Source organism: Protopterus annectens, chromosome 5.part0 (genome assembly GCF_019279795.1).
Source record: "Protopterus annectens isolate FY-2018-M chromosome 5.part0, PAN1.0, whole genome shotgun sequence".
Lineage (NCBI taxonomy): Eukaryota > Metazoa > Chordata > Ceratodontiformes > Protopteridae > Protopterus > Protopterus annectens.
Window position 1 is genome coordinate 1,772,345 of NC_056735.1, and position 21,975 is coordinate 1,794,319.

Here is a 21,975-nt window from a genome sequence, read left to right on the forward strand (position 1 = left end):
ATGGAGGCCTATTCTCGATTTGTCCGCACTCAATACTTATCTCATTGTGCCAAAATTCAAAATGCTGACCATACAGCAACTCCTTCCCATGCTGGGCAAGGGGTCTTGGCTGGTAACTCTACACCTCAAGGAGGCATACCTGCATGCCCCTATCAGACAAAGTTGCAGAAGACACCTCAGATTTCTTGCAGGTTCAGAGCATTATCAATTCTCAGCATTGCCCTTTGGCTTATCTACTGCGCCCAGAGTATTCATGAAATGCCTGGCATCAGTAATTGCACACTGCAGACTTCAGGGGATTCAAATATACCCGTATCTGAACGACTGCCTTATACAAGCGGACAGCCAACAAACTTTGGAAAAACATTTGAATTGTGCCATCCGCCTTCTGCAGGCCTTGGGATACACAGTCAACATTCACAAGTCAAGACTTGCACCATCCCAAAGAATAACTTTTCTGGGTGCGGAACTAGATACAACCACCCAAATGGCTTTTCTCACAGAAGAAAAACAAAGACAACTACCGGATTAATTCAAAAATCTGACAAAACAAACTCAGATGACTGCAAGGAAAATCCTGCAGGCCCTGGGTTACATGGCATCGTGCACTCTTCTGATTCCACAAGCAAGGCTGCATATGAGAAAACTACAATGGTACCTAAGGAGTTTATGGTCTCAGCACAATCACAGCCTAGAAGCTTTGATACCACTCATTCCATGCCTTCAAAAGGAATTCCTGTGGTGGGCCCAAGCAAGCCACTCAAACAGGGGTCTGCCTTTCAGCAAACCAGTAACCAGCCAAACCATTACCTCGGATGCTTCAGACCATGGATGGAGAGCACACATGGAGGACAGATGCATCCAAGGACTATGGTCTCAGAAAGAATTGTGCATGCACATAAACCAAAAGGAAATGCTGGCAGTGATGCATGCAATTGAGGCCTTCAAGCACTTTCTGCATCAAGGCCACCTGCTAATAAGGACAGACAATACCACAGTTATGTGGTACATAAACAAGCAAGGAGGTACCCATTCCTACCCCTCTTTGCAGACTAGCAATGAATCTTTGGGAACTTTCCCTAAAACTCAATATAGAGCTGCAAGCCCAGTTTGTGCCAGGAAAAGACAATATACTGGCGGACAGCCTAAGCAGAAATACCATGGATCCACACGAATGGATGCTACACCCAGACATCTTCCTTCAGATAACACAATTTTGGGAAAGGCCGGACATAGATCTTTTTGCCTCCCACCACAATCATCAACTGAAGAAATTCTGTTCAAGGACATACCACCCACAAGCATGGAAAGTGGACGCCCTCTCTTTCAGCTGGAATACTCTAACAGTGTATGCATTCCCACCTCTTCCACTAATGACCAGGGTCTTACTGAAAATCAGGACAGAACAGCCAAAAGTGATTCTAATAGCCCCGGACTGGCCAAGGCAGCACTGGTACCCACTGTTACGATGCCTGTCACACACGAAACCGTGGCCTCTACCACAATGGCCACTCCTTCTGACACAGCACAATTACAAACCTCTGCACTCCAGCCTGAAAACCCTGCAGCTGACAGCCTGGAGAATACCTTGAGCCCTCACCAGGAAAAGCTATCGAAGAGAGTGAAGGATATCATCATGGAAGCTCGCAGACCTTCCACGAGAAAGACATATTCAGCAAAATGGAAAAGATTCCACACTTGGAGCACCGCAAAGGGCCTAGATGCCACAGTGATGAGCATGGCACATATCCTGGAATACTTGGCAGAAATGCTCCACAATGGCCTTTCTTACTCTTCCATAAAAAATCATGCTTCAGCAATTTCAGCAGAATACAATACTGATCCACCTGTCTTCTCTTATCCTCTCCTAAGGCAGTTTCTAAGAGGAATTAAAAACATCAATCCTCCAAGAAAACCACCAGTGCCTACATGGGACCTTAACTTCATGTTGGAAAAGTTGACTCTACCTCCCTTTGAACCAGCAGCATCTTCAGAGTTACAGTTCCTGTCTTGGAAGACTGCCTTCCTTCTGGCCATAACCTCAGCAAGAAGAGTATCTGAATTGCAGGCACTAATGGCAGTACAACCATTTCTTATTTTTCATCAGGACAGTCTCTCCTTGAGAACCAATCCTTCATTCATGCCAAAGGTGGTATCCAGGGTCTCATTGAACCAAGCTATTCACCTGCCTACCTTCTTTCCAGATCCGCAAAACAAGGGAGAAAAACTTCTGCATACCCTGGATATTCACAGACAGTTACGCTACTACTTGGACAGAACTAAGACTTTCAGAAAAACTGACCAGCTGTTGGTAGCATATGCTGCAGGCATCCAAGGCAAAGCAATTTCCAAACAGACAATTTCAAAATGGATAGGAAATTGCATTCGATTCTGCTACTCTTACCATGCGAAAGCTGTGCCAGCTAACATCAGGCCTCATTCCACCAGAGCCACGGCCACCTCCACAGCCTTTTTAAGAGGGGTGGCTACCAAGGACATTTTAGAAGCTGCTACATGGAGCTCCGTGCATATATTTTCCAAGCATTACAATTTGCCCTTATATTCCAGATCAGGCTTTGCTACGGCAGTCCTGCAGGGCATTTTAGCTACACCATCATTTTCTTAGATCCTACCACCCCCAGCTTGGCTATGGTATTCTACCCATATGTAAGGACTGCAGATGCATCCTTAAAGGACATAGTACAGTTTTTGTACCTACCATAAATGTAGATGTCCGATAGGTATGCATCTGCAGTCAGGTTTTCCCTCCCTCCTTCCCCTCTGTGGTATTTCTTGGGTACTTATCCCTCTTATAGCTAGCTGGGGTTATCTATTATGGTGTATTTGTTTTTTATTACTGTGCATGTTTGGAATATTTTGCATTTCTCCAAATTTAGCCTTCCTTAGAGGGCACCTGGCATCTGGGGCAAGAAACACTGAGGAAGATGGCGTCGGCTGACTCTCTTATACCCCAGGCGCTCTGACATCGGGGAAAGGGGGACATCAGCCGACGCTGGACCCAGACTTTGGAATCCGGCTGACCGAAGGGCTGCCTGAGGCAGGACAACCCATATGTAAGGACTGCAGATGCATACCTATCGGACATCTACATTTATGGTAGGTACAAAACTGTACTTTATGGTCCCACCACTCCTGACTTGACTCATCATCAGGTGTGAGCTGATAATAAGATTCTATGAGAACTAACTCACAAGGACTAGGTCTGCAGTGCAGCTAAGATTACCAATAAAATAAACAATGCTCTGTTCAGGAAGACTGAACACAAAACTGCTATTGCATATCTGAATCTAGGGCAGGATTTCTTTACCTGTCATCCACAGTTTACCTTTCTTTTAACCATGGGAATACACAGTAAACAACTGAATTCTTAGCTATTAAAAGGTATTACATACAGTCGCAGCTAATAAGCATGATTAATAACTCTTGCAACCTACCTGGCCTGTCTCTGTAACTGCAAGACAGTGCAATGCACCTACGGCCACATGGACAATCTTCTTTCCGCGGAGACCTTCAACAACCTGGGGCTTTCGAACATGCACATCAGTGCCATGACCCAGCCTGAAGTAATCACCCTTGCCCCTAAAAACACAAGTAAAGCAAACACCTGTCATCAGCTTGCTTAGCATTTTTCTCACTGGTATTTTAAAGCACACTCAAGTCAGTAAAATTCATACATTGCAAACTAAACCTTCCTTACTGTTACACTGACAACTTGTTCTATACAGTAACCCAGTCCTATGCTGTAGCTTCATTAATGCTGAATGCCATTAACACAGCACTATCTGAAGTATACATACTGAAATGAGAGGAAAAAAAGTACATTGGTGCAAGCATATTCACTATTACAGTAGATATTTTAACAGGATCATTTCATTTTCACAACAAAAAAAGTATTTTAAAATAATTTTTGCGTCATTATACTACAATGGGAATTAGCTGTAGGTGGACATCCTTTCTCCTTGTATAACTTTCTAGAGATGTCAGATGTTCCCCCAAAGTGAAGTCAATTTCCTCCCCATGCTAAGACTAGCAGTATAATGTTCAGTAAAAAAGACAACCTGCTCTCTCTCTTCTGCTGTGGAGTAAGAAGTCATTAACAAACATGTCCAAAAGTCCTCTTAAAGACAGCCCGAACTTATTTATGCTGTTCCCACTCACTAAGAGAGTCTTCCAATTTTACTCAGGTGTCCTGGAAGAATGGCCCTGCAACGCAACCTGAGAAACAAACAGCCCTATAGATGGGTGGGTAGGCATGAAACTATACTGCAGTAGGCATCCTACTTTTTGAACATCTGTTACAATGATCATTCTCCTGTAACTAGACTATCATTATTAGGCATCACTGCTGCAGTACAATTTCTTACACAGACGGAGGCTTTTCCCATCATTTCTTAGCACCGAGTCCATCAAAATGCAAAACATTAACCCTCACTGCCTGAAACTATTTGCTTAAGTAAATTTCCTTAGCACCTATTGTTGAATGAGAATGAAGTGTAATGTTAATGTACCACCCAAAAATTAAAAAAAAAAAAAAAAAAAAAAAACATACATTTGTGCAGCCAGGAAGCCCAGCCAGCCTCAGTCTCATATACCTCCCACAAATTACTCTCATTCCAAAGCTGCTGCAACTCTCAGAAAGAGGGATCAGTGTGCAAAATAAATAAAATATGACTTGCTCTTTTTCTCAGACTCTGAGATCAGAGTGACAATCTACAGGAAAATGTGATTCTTCAGCAATCGCTACCACATGGAAGCAGCAAACACAAACATACCACATTGAGTGCCCATTCCGGAGTTGATCGAGCTAACCATATTCACCAAGTAATAAAGGAAAACAATGAACAGAGTTACTTAAAACAGTGTGCTACTCAAATAGCCTGATCCAGACCAGGACTGGTCACGGACATGCCCTTCAGAACACAGTAACAAAGGTTTAATATTAGGAAAATAAGAAAAAAAACAGTGACATAAAATATACCACAGCCACGCAGAAAATAATTTACAAGTCAAAGCTCTTACAGCTGCAGCAATGCAAGCACATTTCACAGCACAGTGCCTTATTTGGAAGGCTAAACATTAAGCAAAGGCAGTGAAATGATGACAACTGTCACAGAGAGAAAAAAAGAAGTACAAATAAAGCATAGTGTCTTGAATGCAAGAGATTATTTACAGTGGAATGGCTTATGACCGTTGTGGAAATGACTTCTGGTTTAAAAACTAGATTTCCATGCTTACTAGATTAAACTTACGGTAAAAGTGAATTAAGTATATGTATAGTCTATGAACAAACAGGATACTAATGATATTTTCTGACTGAGTCATTTCTCTTTGGAGAAAGCACACCTAAAGCATGATTTTTTTTTTGTCTAGGAAAGTTGCAAAAAGGCATATTTAAACATTTCTTTCACAAAATTGCTCAATTTGTTTCCAAAACAGACATTAAGTGGGACACTATTTGACAGCCTTTTCATCATCTTTTTTAAACACCTTTATTAAATTCACACACTTTTAACAATGGCATGGGTATGCATACAGTTATAGAAAAAATACAAACACTGTAAAACATTTTCTTTAGTTTCCTGCATCATACATGTATGCTTTCTTGTGTAACTATTATCATTCACTTTAATCTTCCACAAATTGTTCAGGTTCTTCCCGCCCTTAAATTTCACTCCTCCTCCTCAAAATGACCCTGAATGGACAGTTCCTACAAATTCACCTTCTATGTAAACTGCCACTTCCCTTTTCTAAAGATCTCACCTCCAGTTCTTTTATTGTTTAATAATATTTAATACTTCAGTTATACATGGCTTATATTTTGATGTCCACTTTTTAGTAGCAGCTTTCTTGGGAACAAATCAGCATTAAGACTTACCAATTCAGATCCTATATCCCAGCTCAAAAAATATATTTCATTTGCTCCCACAACATTTATCACACAGTAATCTGTAGGACATTTTTTTAAATCTGCCATCCCTTCACACTCTCAAAAACATGTTTCCATTTACTTCACTTTTCCCCATTACACTTTGAGAAACTACTGTGTACCTCAGGAAAAGTTACCTGTTCTACTCTGGGTAAACAAAATATCTAAGCAAACACTTCCATGCAAAAATCCTAAACATTCTGGACGCTGTTGGACACTTGGGAGCTATACAGATGTCCTCGCATTGTTCCTTAGCAAACTGTCTTTCCATTCTTTCTTACCAATCTTTTCTAACTTGTGACTGTTTCTTATACTTATCATGTAATATTTTATGTGCCCTACTGATTATCCCTTTTTTAACAGCAGCTTTTGTTCTAGACTGAATACAGAGCTGGTCTTTGCCTCAGCACTCCACTATCTCTTTCACTTTGTCGACAATAGGTTATCAATTCCTGGCAGGGAGCAACAGCTAGAATGGGGGGGGTGAAGGAAACTGCCACCCTGGGAGCAATGTGTGTATGATTGGCATATCGCTTTTTCTCCGCACATAAATGTGTGTGTTACACTGGATCAGTGGATCGTTAGGGTATTAGGACTGGGAACTACTCCTAGAAAGGAGGAGCACCAGATTGTAGAAAGTACAGTTTTGTACCTACCATAAATGTAGATGTTCGAGTGTTCACCCTGCTGCAGTCATCACACTTGGGTTATCCTGCCATCAGGTGGTCCCGCAGTCGGCCCGAATTCCAAAGTCTTGGTCCGGCGTCGGTTGCTGTCGCTTCTTCCCTGACGTCAGTGCGTCAGGGGTATACAAGAGGCATCTGACGCCATTTTCTTCAGTTTTTCTTGCCCCAGATGTCAGGTGCCCCCAAAAGGTAGGCAAAATATATATATATATATATATATATATATATATATATATATATATATACATACATATATATATATATATATATATATATATATATATATACATACATACATACATATATATATATATACATACATATATATATATATATATATATATATATGGGTCTCCTTCTAATGCCGAAACCCGCACGACAGGAAATAACCGACGCCAGAAACGAAACATTAATGACCGTTTGACGACACGCCAATCCCGCAGCCGGGGAAGACGAATAAGGGAATGTGTGCGACCTGGTAAGTATGCGATAGTGAGGGATGTAGGAGTAGGGAGCGGACAGGTAAGTGTTGAATACGAGGGATGTAGGGTTAGGTGTGTGATAGGTGAGTGTGCGGTAGGTCGGAGCTTGGGGTTTGGGGTGTGTAAGTGAGTTAGGGTTAGGGTGCAGGTAGGGGTAGTGTCGGAGCTTGGGGTTTGGGGTGTGTAAGTGAGTTAGGGAGGTTAGGGTGCAGGCAGGGGGAGTGTGTGCGGTAGTGTCGGACCTTAGGGTTAGGGGTTTGGGTTAGGGCTAGTGGATATATGTTGTAGTGTACTGTGTTGTTGACGGTAGTGTGTCGGTGTTATGGTGTTCGTGCGCGCGTTGGTCGGTTTGTGTGTTGTTCGGGTTTCTGGCGCCGGTTATTTATGTAATCGGGCATTAGAAGTAGACCCATATATATATATATATATATATATATATATATATATATATATATATATATATATATATATATATACACACACATATTGTTATATAAAAATAAAACAAAACCCTTAGGTACAAGCAAATACACCACAGAGGTAGTATAGGATAAAGTGGTAGAGATAAGTTCAGCTAGTTCAGAGGGGATGGAGGGTAACCTGGACTGAAGCAGGGTGAACACTCGGAACATCTACATTTATGGTAGGTACAAAACTGTACTATGTTCATCGTGTTACCCTGCTGCAGTCATCACACTTGGGTTGAATCCCAAAGCTAAGGAGGGGAGGTGGAGTCAAACAGGGTTAGAAGAAGCTAGTAGGCCCTGCAAAACTGCAGTGGCAAAACCAGCTCTAGTCTTAGAGTAAAGAGGTAAGTGATAGTGTTTGGTGAAGGTGTGCACTGAACTCCAAGTAGCATCTTCTAGAATATCCTTGGTTGGCACTCCCCTGAGAAAGGCTGCTGATGTAGCTGTAGCCCTGGTGGAGTGGGACCTAATGTTAGCAGGTACTGGTTTCCCATGATGTGTGTAGCAGAAACGTATGCAATGTCCTATCCATTTAGAAATGGTCTGTTTTGAGATAGCTTTTCCTTGTGATCCTGTAGCATAGGCTACAAAGAGCTGGTCAGTTTTTCTGAAAGCCTTAGTTTTATCCAAGTAGTAACGTAATTGCCTGTGAATGTCCAAAGAGTGCAGGAGTCTTTCTCCTTTGTTCTGGGGATATGGGAAGAAGGTGGGCAAGTGAATGGTTTGGTTTAGGGCCACAGTGGATACCACCTTTGGCATAAAGGAAGGATTAGTTCGTAGAGAAACTCTGTCTTGATGAAAAATGAGGAAAGGTTACACTGCCATTAGTGCTTGTAGCTCTGAGACTCTTCTAGCTGAGGTTATTGCTAGTAGTAGGGCAGTTTTCCATGAAATAAATTTTAAATCAGTTGAAAAAGCTGGTTCAAAGGGCGGCAGTGTAAGCTTTTCCAGGACAAAGTTGAGATCCCAAGTAAGTGTTGGAGCTCTCCTTGGTGGTCTTAAGTTTTTAGCCCCTCTGAGGTACTGTCTTAGGAGTGGATGTGAAAATAAAGGAGGATCCGTGCTGTAATGAGCTGAAATTGCTGAGGCGTGAATCTTAATAGATGAAAAGGAAAGTCCTTTGTGTAACATCTCAGTTAAATATTGTAGAATCTGAGGAATGTTTGGCTCCAGGGGATTTAGGCCTTTAACCTGGTTCCAGGCGCAAAATCTTTTCCATTTGTCTGAATAGGTTTTCCTGGTGCTGGGCCTCCTGATCTCCAGAATGACATCCATAACAGCTTTGGATAAAGGTGTTGGCTGGTTGTTTAGGTAAATTGCCATGCAGCCAGGTTTAAAGTCTTGAGCTGGCTGTGTAGAATCAGATTGTCTCGCTGGGTGAGCAGGTGAGGAATTTGTGGCAAAATCCATGGTGGGCCCTGGGCCATGATCCTTAAAATTGGATACCAATGTTGGTGTGGCCAGTCTGGTGCAACGAGAATCATTTATGGCCTCTCTAATCTGACTTTCAGCAGTACCTTTGCTAGAAGAGGCAGTGGAGGGAAGGCATACACTGTTCCAACTGAATGAGAGCGCGTCCACTTTCCAAGCTAGTGGATGGAAGGTCCTTGTGCAAAATTTTTGAAGTTGGTGGTTGTGGGTGCTTGCAAACTGATCTATGTCTGGGCGTCCCCATTTTTGAACTATCATTGCAAATATTTGTGGATCTAGTTTCCATTTGTGTGGATCCATGATGTTTCTGCTTAGGTCGCCTGCCAATGTGTTTTTCTTTCCTGGCAGGAATTGTGCTTGTAATTAAACCTGGTAAGACAGTGCAGTATTCCACAAGGTCATTGCTTGCCTGCAGAGAGGGTAGGAATGTGTGCCCCCCTTGCTTATGTACCATATAACTGTGGTGTTGTCTGTCCTTATTAGTAGTTGTCCTGGGTGTAGAAGGTCCTTGAAAGCTGTTAGGGTATTCTGCACTGCTAGCATTTCTTTTTGATTGATGTGCAGGTGTCTCTGATCTGTAGTCCATTTGCTCTGAATGCACTGTCCTGCCATGTGTGCTCCCCAGGCATAGTCCGATGCATCTGTTGTCATAGTTTGCCTGGCTGTGGATAAGGTGAAAGGCTGACCCTTGTTGAGGTGACATGCCTGTGCCCACCATAGAAACTCCTGTTGAAGCCAGGGAATGAGTGGAATCATTGTTTCCAAGCTGTGGCTGTGCTGAGTCCATACACTTTTCAGGTACCATTGTAATTTCCTCATATGCAGTTTTGCAAATGGTATTAGTAGTATGCAAGATGCCATGAATCCCACCTGCAGAATTTTTCTTGCAGGGAGTTGGGTCTTTGTTGCCATTATTTTGAAATATTGAAACAGCTGTTGTTGTTTGTCTGGCGTGAGATAAGCCATCTGGGCCGTTGTATTCAAGCTGGCACCCAGGAATATTATGTTTTGTGAGGGCACTAGTTCTGTTTTCTTTTCGTTTACTGTGTACCCTAGGCAACTTAGAAGGTGTTTGACAAATGCCAGATGCTGTAAAAGAATGTCCTTGCTTTCTGCTTGAATAAGACAGTCGTCCAGGTATGGGTATATTTGAATTTCTCTTTGTCTGCAGTATGCAATTACTGGTGCCAAGCATTTTGTGAAGACCCTGGGCGCAGTAGATAAGCCAAACGGCAGTGCAGAGAATTGATAATGCGTTGAACCTGCAATGAAGCGGAGGTATCTTCTGCAATTTTGTCTGATAGGGACATGCAGGTATGCCTCCTTGAGGTCCGTTACTAGCCAAGCATTCTTGCCCAGCATGGGAAGAAGCTGCTGTAGTGTTAGCATCTTGAATTTTGGTACTTGCAGGTAGGTGTTCAGAATTGAAAGATCCAGATTGGGTCTCCATGCTTTGTCCTTTCTTGGGACTAGAAAGAGTCTTGAGTAAAATCCTTGTCCTTGCTCCTGTGTAGGTACCTGTTGAATGTCTCTCATGTTCATGAGAGCTGTAATTTGTTTTTGTGCCTCTGCCCATTGATTTGGTGGCAGGTTTGGCATTCCTTTGATCCTTGGTAAGGTATGAAAGTGGAATCTGTATCCTTGAGAGACAATGTTTAGAACCCATTTGTCTTTTGTGATGATGTGCCAGCTGTCCGCAAAAAATGCTAGTTTTCCTCCCAAGGGTGTTGCCAGGAGAGAATTTCCTTGGTAGTTTGAGGACAGAGTCACTGTGTCTGCCTTCTGCTAGCTTGGGGCCTGTCTTCTCCTCCTTTCTGAGTAGCAGAACCCCATTGGCAAGGTTTGTAAGGGCCCTGTGACTGACCTCTGCCCCTTGGGCATCTGTATTTGCCCCTCTGTGATCTGTCTGAAGCTGGAAAGGACCAATTTTTGTTGGCCAATTTCTGCTGAAGCGAGGGGGTTGTACCTGCAAGAAATCCTTGACCGTTTGCATAGATTTAGCCTTATCCTCCATTTTCTTTAAAACCTCTTCTGCTTTGTCACCAAATAATACATCCTGTTGTAAAGGTGCATCTAATAATTTTGCTTTAACATGGTCAGGGAGGGTTTGCTCTTTTAACCAAGCATGTCTACGAATGACACGGCCAGTAACAGCTGCTCTACAGGAAGCTTCCAGTAAGTCAAATCCGCATTGTAAAGTATGCTTGCCCACCTGTTCAGCTGCATGCAACAGATCCTGCATTTCCTTGAATTCAGGCTGTTCTGAATATGTGCTCATTTTTTGTTTTAACTGAGACATCAGGAATTGTTGATATTTCAACATGTGAAAATGGTAATTTAATGCTCTCGTAGCCAGAGTTGCAGAGGTGTATATTTTCTTTCCCCATCTATCTAGGGCTCTGGAATCTCTTTCAGAGGGCACAGGATTTTTAGCCACAGAAGTTTTTGCTCCCTTGGGACCCTGGGATATGGTTTCTGGGTCAGCTACAGGGCTTTTATAAAGGAATTTGTGTGAGTCAGGTACTCTGTAGTATCTGTCTGGTTTGGCTGGAACAGGAGGTAGAGAGTCTGGATTTAAACTAGACTCCAAGTAGACATCATCCACAATATCTAAAATAGGAGGGATGGCAAGAGGTCTGTGCTGGGGTAATAAAAGGAACTCTTGTAGCCTTTTCTTAGAATCTGAGTAATCCTGGCCTTCCCAGTGGAAATGTTCCCTCATGGTATGTAATGTTTCCCCAAAGGAGTTGTCTTCAGGGGAGATGCTGAGGGAATAGAGTCTTCAGCATCAGAATCCTCATAAGGTGGAAAAGTGTAATCCTGTTCCTCAGAAGAATCTGAGGAGAGAGAAACCTGGTCAGAGGATGCATAATCCTCCTCTTGTCTTGGTCTTTTATCAGGAGGGGGATGGGAACCCCTGATAAGGGTAATTAAATCTTCAGGCATCTTAGGCATCTGTTTCTTAGGCATGGGGCCTTGACCTGTAGACTGATAAACAGTTTTCTTAGGTTTTAAAGGAGTTTTAAGCTTAGCATAAGATTTAATGGTGAGTGTAGTCGGTCTGAAGACACCTTCTGCAAACTAAGGTGTTTCCTCTGCACCGGTGTCTAATTCTACTCCAGTGTCGGTAGATGGCTGCGTCGGCCTAGTAGACTCCGCTTGGGAGTTGGCAGCTGTCTGGGGTTCCAGCTCTGCGGTCGTCAGGGGCTGCGTAGGCGCCTCACTGAAAACCGGAGAACTGGCGACAGGCCCATCTGAGGCCTCAGGGTCTGGCTTATTCCTAGGCTGCCTGTCTTTATCCTTGCGTTTTTTATGAATTGCGGTCGTCGGCTGCTCTGACGGCATGATATAATTAAATTTCCTACCAAAGTAATGCTGTGCGAAGTCAAAACGGCGTTTGATAGTGCATTTATTAAACCTAGCGCAAAACCGACAACCTGCGACGTCATGGTCTGGGCCTAGGCAAGGAATACAATAAGAATGGAAGTCCTTATGAGGTATTTGCTTCCCACAAGAAATGCAATTGTTAACTTTTTCTGACATCGGACTGAGGCAAGAAAATGTTCCCCAACTGGGTACTTAGCTTTATTGAAGAATTCGGACTGAAATTCAAATCGAAAATCTCAGGTGTCGGCCGACCGGCACTTGCAAACTGCTTCTGCTTCGGGCACCGCGTGGCAAGAGAGACTGAAGAAAATGGCTTCGGATGCCTCTTATATACCCCTGACTCACTGACGTCAGGGAAGAAGCAACAGCAACTGATGCCGGACCAAGACTTTGGAATTCGGGCTGACTGCGGGACCGCCTGACGGCAGGATAACCCAAGTGTGATGACTGCAGCAGGGTAACACAATGAACATCTGGCATTTTTTAATTTTCCTGTTATGTAGAACATGACGGCATATGGCATTATGACCTGTTGGTCTTCCTCAGAAGAGGAGGAGGAGCTCCACATCAGAAAGGGGGCCTTTTATTTTTTTTTCACCATGTGTGAGAGTAGGGCATAAGGACCTGGCTCTCTTCCTTGGTAGTGCTGAGGGGTACTACAATCAGGGGTGGTGGTAGAACAAGATGCCAAATGAGACAGCAACAGCTCTGTGCCTACTACTTGCAGTTATCTTCTCTGGTAAAATCTCCTTTTTTCATTCTTGGGTTCACTTGGGGTCTTAGAATAATTTCTGCTACTTTCTTAACATAACATTCTGTACTGCTGTTGATATTCTCCTTAAGGGTCTGTACCACAATCATAATCTCTCCTTATTTTTTGAATTCCCGCCCGTATTTCATTACCATGCCTTTCCACTTTGATTTGCAAGCTTTTGCTAATGTTATGTATATGAGCCTTTACTGCATACCAAACAAGGGGAAAAAGAAAATTTACCCCCGGACTGCCCCCTGTGCTACTACTGGACAGAGGCAGCTCCTAAATGCTTTATAACATACATGGGTTCCCTCAAATTATCTATAGTATGATCCCAGTTATTATGACTAGGGGTAATATGCAATTAACTGACCATGGAATGAGTAAGGCCAATCTATAACCAGGTTATATAGGTTATTTATAGGCTATAAGGTTATTTTACAAAAAGGGAAAGTAGCTTGGCTCAAAATGGCCCATAAGGGCAGTCAGCCTAGTACTTACCTATGAACCTACAGCTCTATTTGTTCTATGAGAAAAGACTTATCCAACTTAACTCTTGTCCTTGTTCCCTCCCAGATTAATTTCTTTAACCAAATTATGGTCCACGACTTGTCCTCCGTTGATAACAATATGCCTGATCTGTATTGTAAAATTAAAGAGACTAAAACCATTTTCATTGTTAGCATCTTACCAGTCATATCCATAATCAACAGCTTCCAAATTCCCAGTTTTTGTATTACCTTTTGTTTAGTTTCTTTCCACATATCCTTAGCTGCCACAATAGAATATTTTTTAATCCTACACCTAAATACTTCACATCATCATGTCCCCACAGTTATGGGTACAGCTGAACCAATTTATGTGTGGATATATACTTTAAGAAGCTGGGTATTAGTTTACGAATGAATACCCAACCATGTTTAGAGCTAGGCCACAATAATAATGCACACTATGACCTAAACAGAATAATTAATATCATAGCTGGCAAATTTTACTCCACCTATAGTTACAGCTATTCCACAGGTTCCACAATCTCTGTTTTGTTCCAATGGAATAAGTTATCTCAGCCTTCTCAAAAGCCAGGAATACCTCATCCATGAGTCCTGATAATATACCATGTTGCCTAATTATCAGTGACAAATGTGGCCTATAAGAACCCTGATTCAACCTCTTTAATCTAAGCCTCTCCACTGGTTACATTCCCAGAGCTTGGAAAACCGACATCTTAATGCCATTACACAACAGTGACCCACCACAGACCCTGATAATTACAGAACTATTAGTCTCACTAGCCTCATATGTAAAGCTATACAGCATATTGCCTTAGACCTCATTAATCTGGACACTGAAAATCTTCCTGTCTTTTTTATTAAAAATGAAAATATCATAGGCCTGGGCCTTCACCAATTTGGCTATGTGAAAGGAAGGTCCTGCCTCTTTAACCTCATTTACTTATTTGAAAAACTAACCAAAGCAGTGGATAAACGTTATGCAGTACATATATCATATCTGGACCTGGCCAAAGCCTTGGACACTGTTTCCCATGCAGGCATCATTGACAGATTTGTAAATCTGCATATAAATCTCCTTATATGATGCAGTGACTAGCTAACCAGTCGTCTGACAGACCCATGTGATTAGAGCTTCAGATGCCACTTCAGACAGCAAAAAAAGTTACCAGTGGTGTACCATAGGATTCAGTGCTGGTCTCTCTTATCTCCTACTTCTCAGACCTCCAGGCCAACAATCCTGGCCTATGGTTGCACAAGTTTGTAGACAAATGTAAACTGGGTGTTATTAGATCCTCCACTGACACATATGGCTTAATTTGTGCTGGGGCAATTAACTGGTGCAAGGAAATAGTCTCAAATTAAATGTGAAAAAAAAGTTGCTCTATTCATAAAATCCCAGCTTACTTTGTCAAATGCTTCTTCTGCATCAAGACCAGGGTTGCCAGACGTCCCTATTTGGGCGGGACTGTCCCGGGATGATCAGCAGCCTGATCCCGAGTCCCGCCCTGCCGGTTTAAATCCCGCATACAGGCTAATCAAAAATCGCTAAACACGGAGCTTCTTCTGTTCTGCATTAAACAGAAGTAGCTCCGTGTTTAGCGATTTTTGATTGGCCTGTATGCCGGTACATGCGCTAATCAAAAATCGGTAAACACGGAGCTACTTCTGTTGAATGCGGAACTGCAATGTTCTGCATTAAACACGAGAAGCTCTGTGTTTAGTGTAGATCTAGTGTCCTTTAATGTGGAACTCTGTTCCTCATTAAAGAGCTTTTTTTTTTTTTTGCTCTTCACTTTTTTTTTGTCGTCCCTACCATGCCGGTATGAAATCTGGCAACCCTGATCAAGACCCACTAAAAACTGCAGTCTTTTCTTACATTCTGCTCCCTCTGGGTAATCATTTTTCTGTTAATGTTGTCAAATGTTCGCCTCCAATCCACAAAACTACACTGATACATATCTACCAATGTTGTCAATACCTCTGACATTCTTTTAGCTAGTATAGACAAACACTTTATAATCACAGTTTAAAACTGAAATGGGTCTATATGAAACTAAGTCTGATAGGTCTTTACAGTATTCACGTGATAAATCCACAACAGCTCTCTTGCAAGATGTTGGTGCTTCCCCTCACTTTAAAATATTGTTAAATAAAGTCTTCCAGATCTTTTTATTATTTTCTTCCTTCCTAACTTCCATAGGAATACCATCTGTTCATGGAAACTTTCCTGAAGATTGATTAAATATCACTGCTTTTATCTCTTCCCTGTCTATCTTACCTCTTAATTGTTCAGCGTCATTTACCTCCAAATCTTGGCATAAATTGTCATCTATAAATATTTCCATTTGCGCTCTTTCTTGATTTCCACAGCTCTGATTTATACAATTTTTCAAAACATTTCTGAAATATCTCCAATACCTGTACAGGACCTCTGGTTATTTTTCTTGTTATAGGCTTTCCAAGTTTGGTGACAACACTTTCTTTCTACTTTCTGCTGTCTAAGTCATTGTGCTAAAAGTTTCCATGCTCTGGAGTTATCAAAAAAAAAAAAAAATAGCTGCTTAACAGCAATCTTTCTAAACTTAGGCATATTGTCCAGTCACTCCCTTATTTTCTCTTTAGCACTCTGCATTTGTGCCTCCTCTTGTTCTGTGATATTCCCCTTATTCTGCAATAGCTTTACCCTTCTTAGCCACTCTACGTGATTCCTACTACTTGTTAACCATATCTCCTTCTCTTACGTCTACCCTATTTTTAAATTAGATTTTCATTTCATCACACTTACTAGCTATAACTTCCGAAAATAATCATATCTTCCCTTCTAACTCTTGAATAATTCCTCTCTTTTTAACAGATATGTTGGAAAGTGCCAGTGTCTTATTTTTACTTCATTATCTTGCATTTTTACCTTAGTTTTTAGCTGTGCATGATATGAAATTATTGTGTGTGTGCCAAAGTTTTCAATTAAATACACATATTCCAGCACCGTATAATTTTAGTCTGTCCCAGTTATTGTACCTTGGGAACTAATAGATAAATTAGCTTTCCTACTACTGAATTCACATCTTACATGCAAAATATTTTCATAAACTTCTTCAGAAATCTACCCTATGTTAAGTTTTCCCTTCTATGTCCCCCTGATATATCATCCCTATTGCAAATCAAATTCCAGTCTCCACCTATAAAGTAATATTCCTGGCTGAAAGTGGATTATTTCTCCCCAAACCTTCTTAAGCTGCATAGTAGCAGTTTTTGTTGGAATATAAATATATGCCTGCATAAGCATCCTCCCTTGACAATAAGCCCATTATTGTCCTTTTTCCTCTTCTATTGCTATTGGAGTTCTTCTAGCAAATGCAAATGAGTACAATTACTCCCTTTTCCTTTGTCCCTGATATTTTGCTGAATATTCATCCTGAAATCCTCTCTGTCAAATTCACATGCTCACTGCTTTCCAAATGTGTCTCCTGGAGAACTGTTACTTGCACTCTGCATTTCTTAACTTAATACTCTTTCCTTTTGTCTATACCTGTAAGGCCATTTACATTCCAATATAATATGGACGGCACAACCCTTATGATAAGCTACTGTTCCCCCACCTATTACATTTGAAAGTTTTTTTTTAATGTGTATTTCCAACTTTCATGCTACATGCACACACTAATACCTGGCTTTTATACTACTTTTATAAAAGTAGTTTCTACTCATCTCCATTTAAACCTATCTCACATTTTTCAGATGCAAGAAGCTTAGCATTTTTCATGGCTTTTATTATTTTGTTTTATTTTTCAAGCCTACTTGATTACAAAATGTGCTTGATTATAGCTTAAACTAAGGGCCTTAAACTAGACAGTCACACTTGTAAAAATCAGAGAAAACATCTTAATTAAACATACAAGATGATCAGTATACTTTTACACCCCATGCTAACAACCCAAGATCACAGCATATTAATATTAAACTTGCTTTTGTCCAGCCTTTCCTCTCTTATTGTACAATAAAGCTTACATTTTTTACAACTAAAAAGTATTTGTTTAATATCTAACATATACAATCGTAACTGAAGACCCCTTCTCTATTTAAAAAAACTCCTGACTAAACACAACACCGCACTGCTTTACTATATACAACATGCAGTTTATATCATGAAATGTTTTATACAAATACTTGTAAGAACAAACTTTTACTTGCAGTTACTTTTCTCCTTTTTAGTGCCCTTCTAAATGGTAATGACAAAGTGGAGTATATTCTTTACAGTCCACCCACAAGTTTGACAGCTTTTCTCAGTCACTTTTTCTTCCAAAGCCATTTTTCACAAATGTGATTAATGCTTTATAGTCTCATTTATTCACTAATTTCAGTGTTGCTGGTCTCATCTCCATCCCTCACCACCAGACTCTGGTTCAAGTCCAAGGTATGCCTGATTCTTCTCATCAACCCCTGTGCTTTTTTTCTGGTCTCTTAAGCAACTTGCATTGGAACACTGGAAAAGGTTTCACTGGCGCACTCTCTATAAACTAAACTATCAGATAAATGAGAAGTAGAGTCCCCTTCTGACTGCTGGCTCACTTTTTGTTAGGTAAACTTTTTTTTATTTCCTCCTTAGACTTTTTCCTTACAACAAAATGTCTTTGATCGGTAGTTAAAGCTTCTTCTATTTTTCCACACTTTTATTTTAGTTGATATAATCCTTCAATGTTTCATTTACTTTAATCACCTCTGAGTACATCTGGTTTATTTTTCCTCTAAATTACTGTAAGCTTTCTCCTATAGCAAAGGTGAAGCTTGAACTGCTTTTTGCTGAACAGCTGCAGGATTCTTCCCAGCTAGTGTTTTTTCTTCACCTTTTCTGGTTGATTTTCTTTCAGGTTCTCAACTTCTTCTTTACTGTTCCATGCAGTGTATTTGCTAGACAGTAACTGAATTTTACTGACTAAATCGCTGGCTGTTACTTCCCAGTTTCTTTTTTCACAGTGGGAGACCTGAAATTAAGGTGTTGCTCATTGTTGAAGCCATCGTGGAAGTCGTGCTCATCCACTCTGACATCAATAACTTCTTGATATTCTTGTACAATATCCGAGATGGAACTTGAGACTGAGAAGCATGAGCTTCAAAGAATATTTACATACTCCAGTCAAAAACTGGATCACTACATGGACACTTGCCACTTAGCAACTCACACTAACTCTTTCTGACTTCTACACTGGTTAAATGATTTACTCTGAATCTTAAGCATCTATGGAATTTTTAAATGCCAAGAGGGTGCAAGTCACAGCAGTTTTATCCAAGGCAAGTGATACAGCTGGGCCACAACACCAAAGGAAATCATATGAACTACAAGGCTTTACATTTGTTTAAGAGAGGAAAAGCTTACTTTACTGGCTTTATGCTGCCACCAGAAAACACCTGCATGGTATCAGAAATTAAAATTAAATATATTTATAACAGGGAGCATTTAGTGCCAGCATCTCCGTAGGTGCTAGGATAAAGTGCATGCTTTTACATAAAAGATTTATACTTTTTTTAACCTACATAACAAGGTCAGCCAGCCAGTTATTCACAATACTGGGATCATAAAAGTAATCATAGAATTCTAATACTTACCAGGTCCACACTACTCCAGACTTGGTGAGTGCCAGGGAGAACTGCGCGCCACACTCAATCTGACAAACTCCTTGACCATTCAGCCTTTCGATGTTTTGTGGAATGTTGCAGCCCTCGCTTCCTCCTCTGCCAAGCTTTCCAAAGTCTCCATCTCCCCAAGAAAATACCAAGCCTACATTAAAATAAAGAAATTCAGTTGGGTGAATGCCGGAACAAGGTATGCTACAATTATTAAAGTCCTTACCAGAAAAGCACATCAATGTGGCACACAGCCCTTCTTCAGTTATTTGTAGACTGATGTTTATATCATTAGCTTCACAGCTAATGATTTCTTCCTGCTATTAACAAAGAATAGCCTCTTACCAAATGTCAACAACCATGTAAGATGAATGGGTACATACAATCAAAATGGAAACACAAAATCAACTATCATCATCTCTGCTGCTGATTTTTTTCCTTGATGAAACAAGGAAACATGCAAAATAGCTTCTGAAAGGCTATATCTTATCAGGAAGGTGCCAAAATGTATAGCAGTGGTAAATGTATACAAAGCAATACAGTCTTAACTGCTACACACTAGCAAACATGTATTATAAGACTTCATAACAAGCATATGCCAAAACTGCATAAAACTTTCTTTGTAAAAGGAAGAAATGTAAAGGAGTGAGCTAGACTGATCAATATCATGTTAGAAGATCATTAAAAAATTCTTATCTACAAGCCCATTTAGATGGTTTGTTAGCTCTAAAACTTTATTTATATGCATTTAACAACTGGGAGGTTACCATTTTCTCTGATGTCCCAATAAGAAATGCTCCAAAAACAGGAAAATGTTACAGGCTTATTCTGAGTAAAAGTACAAATACAACAGCATAAACATCAAACACACAAGAAGCATATAAAGAGAGCAAGGCCATCACTATCATCCTCCAATGTGGTCAATAGTGATTCCTTTTATGGAGCTCCCTGGTCAGATCTTGAGAAGCCTCTTCATTTAGATGTCATCACAGAAAGGCTATCCAGTAAGTCATCTCCGTGATGTAGAAAAAAATTCCTGGTAAGAGAGCTAGATAACCTGGCTTGACACCACTAATCAAGGTACTGCAGAAGTCAGATATGAAATATGGAAGTAAACAGCCAAAGCTAACTCACTCACAAGGGGGGAGGAGCTGGGCTAGCTTACTGTAATCCTAGTACTTACTGAAGAGAGAGAGATGCACAGCATACAGCTTATGAGCCAAGGATGTGCTCTTGGCTCTTCCAAGCCATATCTGGGTGACCGTCCTCATGGAGTGCATGCAGCAGCAGCACACTCTCAATAGAGGAAAGTTCTGCAGCCACTTACATATCAGCCACTGGCAGAGACAGGGGCTAGAGACAGAAAATTAAAAGGTCCTCATAGCTGCCTGGAAGACAACTGTAGCATGACCGTTCTCAACTCAGTGATGGGGAACAACTTAGCATGGCCTCAGTGGGGCGTCATAGTTTACAGGCACATGGTTAACAAAAATAAAATTATATTTAAAAAAAAAAGCTGGGGCATCCAGCATGGCCTGCCTAAGACCATAATTACAAGAGAAGTGCCTAAGCCATGCCTTTTCATGCAGACATGTGCCACAGCATCAGCATAACATTACTGCAATATATAAGGAATTCCAATGTAGACACACAGAGGTGTCTTTTTAGAAGCCTCCTGGATTCCAAGTTGAAAAAGGTCAATTGTCCACCAGCTTTTCCCCAGCCCAGTCAAAAAGGCACGACTGGAGAAGTGCACGAGGCAGACTGTTAACACACCACTGTGCCAAAGTGGCAGAAGAGAATATATTCTAGTCAGTTCTGCCCAAAGCTGTACTATTCTTATCTGGCAGCAAACTAGAAAGATGACACGGTCTCTTGGATCTATCCTGGAATGAAGAGGTCAAACAGGAATCTGCCTTAAGATGCCTGGCAATGTATCACTTCACTTTGTCAGCAACTTGCAAATGGCATAAACTATCTCTGGAGTAAGATTAGCTAACTCAAGATGCATCCAACCTGCAAAAATAGTCACGGAGCTCCTCATCCTTCTTCCCCGTATATTATTTAACCATTTATAAAGAAAAGGCAAATAACAAATAGACTAATCCATACTGTACTTCATGACCCAAGAACTCTTCCTAAAAGACAGGGTCAACAGCAGGAGCTATAGGTAGAGGAAATTTCACTATTCCTGCCAGCAGCAGTCTCAAGGACCTCAGCATCCTCAGTCTCTCCTTTCCCAATCATTAGCTTACCTCTACTGGTGCAGAGCAAAGCCAGAACCCCAGGCACATGAGATGTCTGCAAAGGACACAGTACGGGCATCAAACCACATTCTAAGGTGTGATCTCACAAAAGAAAAGACAAAAGTTCCACAGATATTAAACATTGTAAGCACCTCCGGTACCTTGTTCATCTGGTAGGGCCCAAATGCTACTGAAAAACTGTGGGCATTTCACCAACTCTAGTTAGTGTACTTACACTCAGTCAGCCCAGAAAGGGGAAGCTCTACGAGTCAAGTCTCTGACACTATAGTTATGTGAGAAGCACTCCTTACCTTGGAAGATGCTGACGACTGTGCAATAACAGAGACATGGTTCAAAGGCACAGAAAGCACTCTGGCCGTGCAAGGCTACAATGCCTTCCATATGTTCAGACCACAAACTGAGCATGAAAAAAAAAAAAAA

General features: G+C 41.2%; 1 protein-coding gene across 1 annotated transcript in view; it reads right to left on the minus strand.

Annotated features, from left to right (window-relative positions):
• Positions 1–21,975, minus strand: part of HERC2 (HECT and RLD domain containing E3 ubiquitin protein ligase 2) — a gene marked incomplete in the record, with an annotated part of 3,551,743 nt that overhangs the window by 853,785 nt on the left and 2,675,983 nt on the right. Inside the window, 2 exon segments of the mRNA XM_044072055.1 lie at positions 3,456–3,600; positions 19,271–19,442. Coding sequence (XP_043927990.1) covers positions 3,456–3,600; positions 19,271–19,442 — 317 coding nt within the window.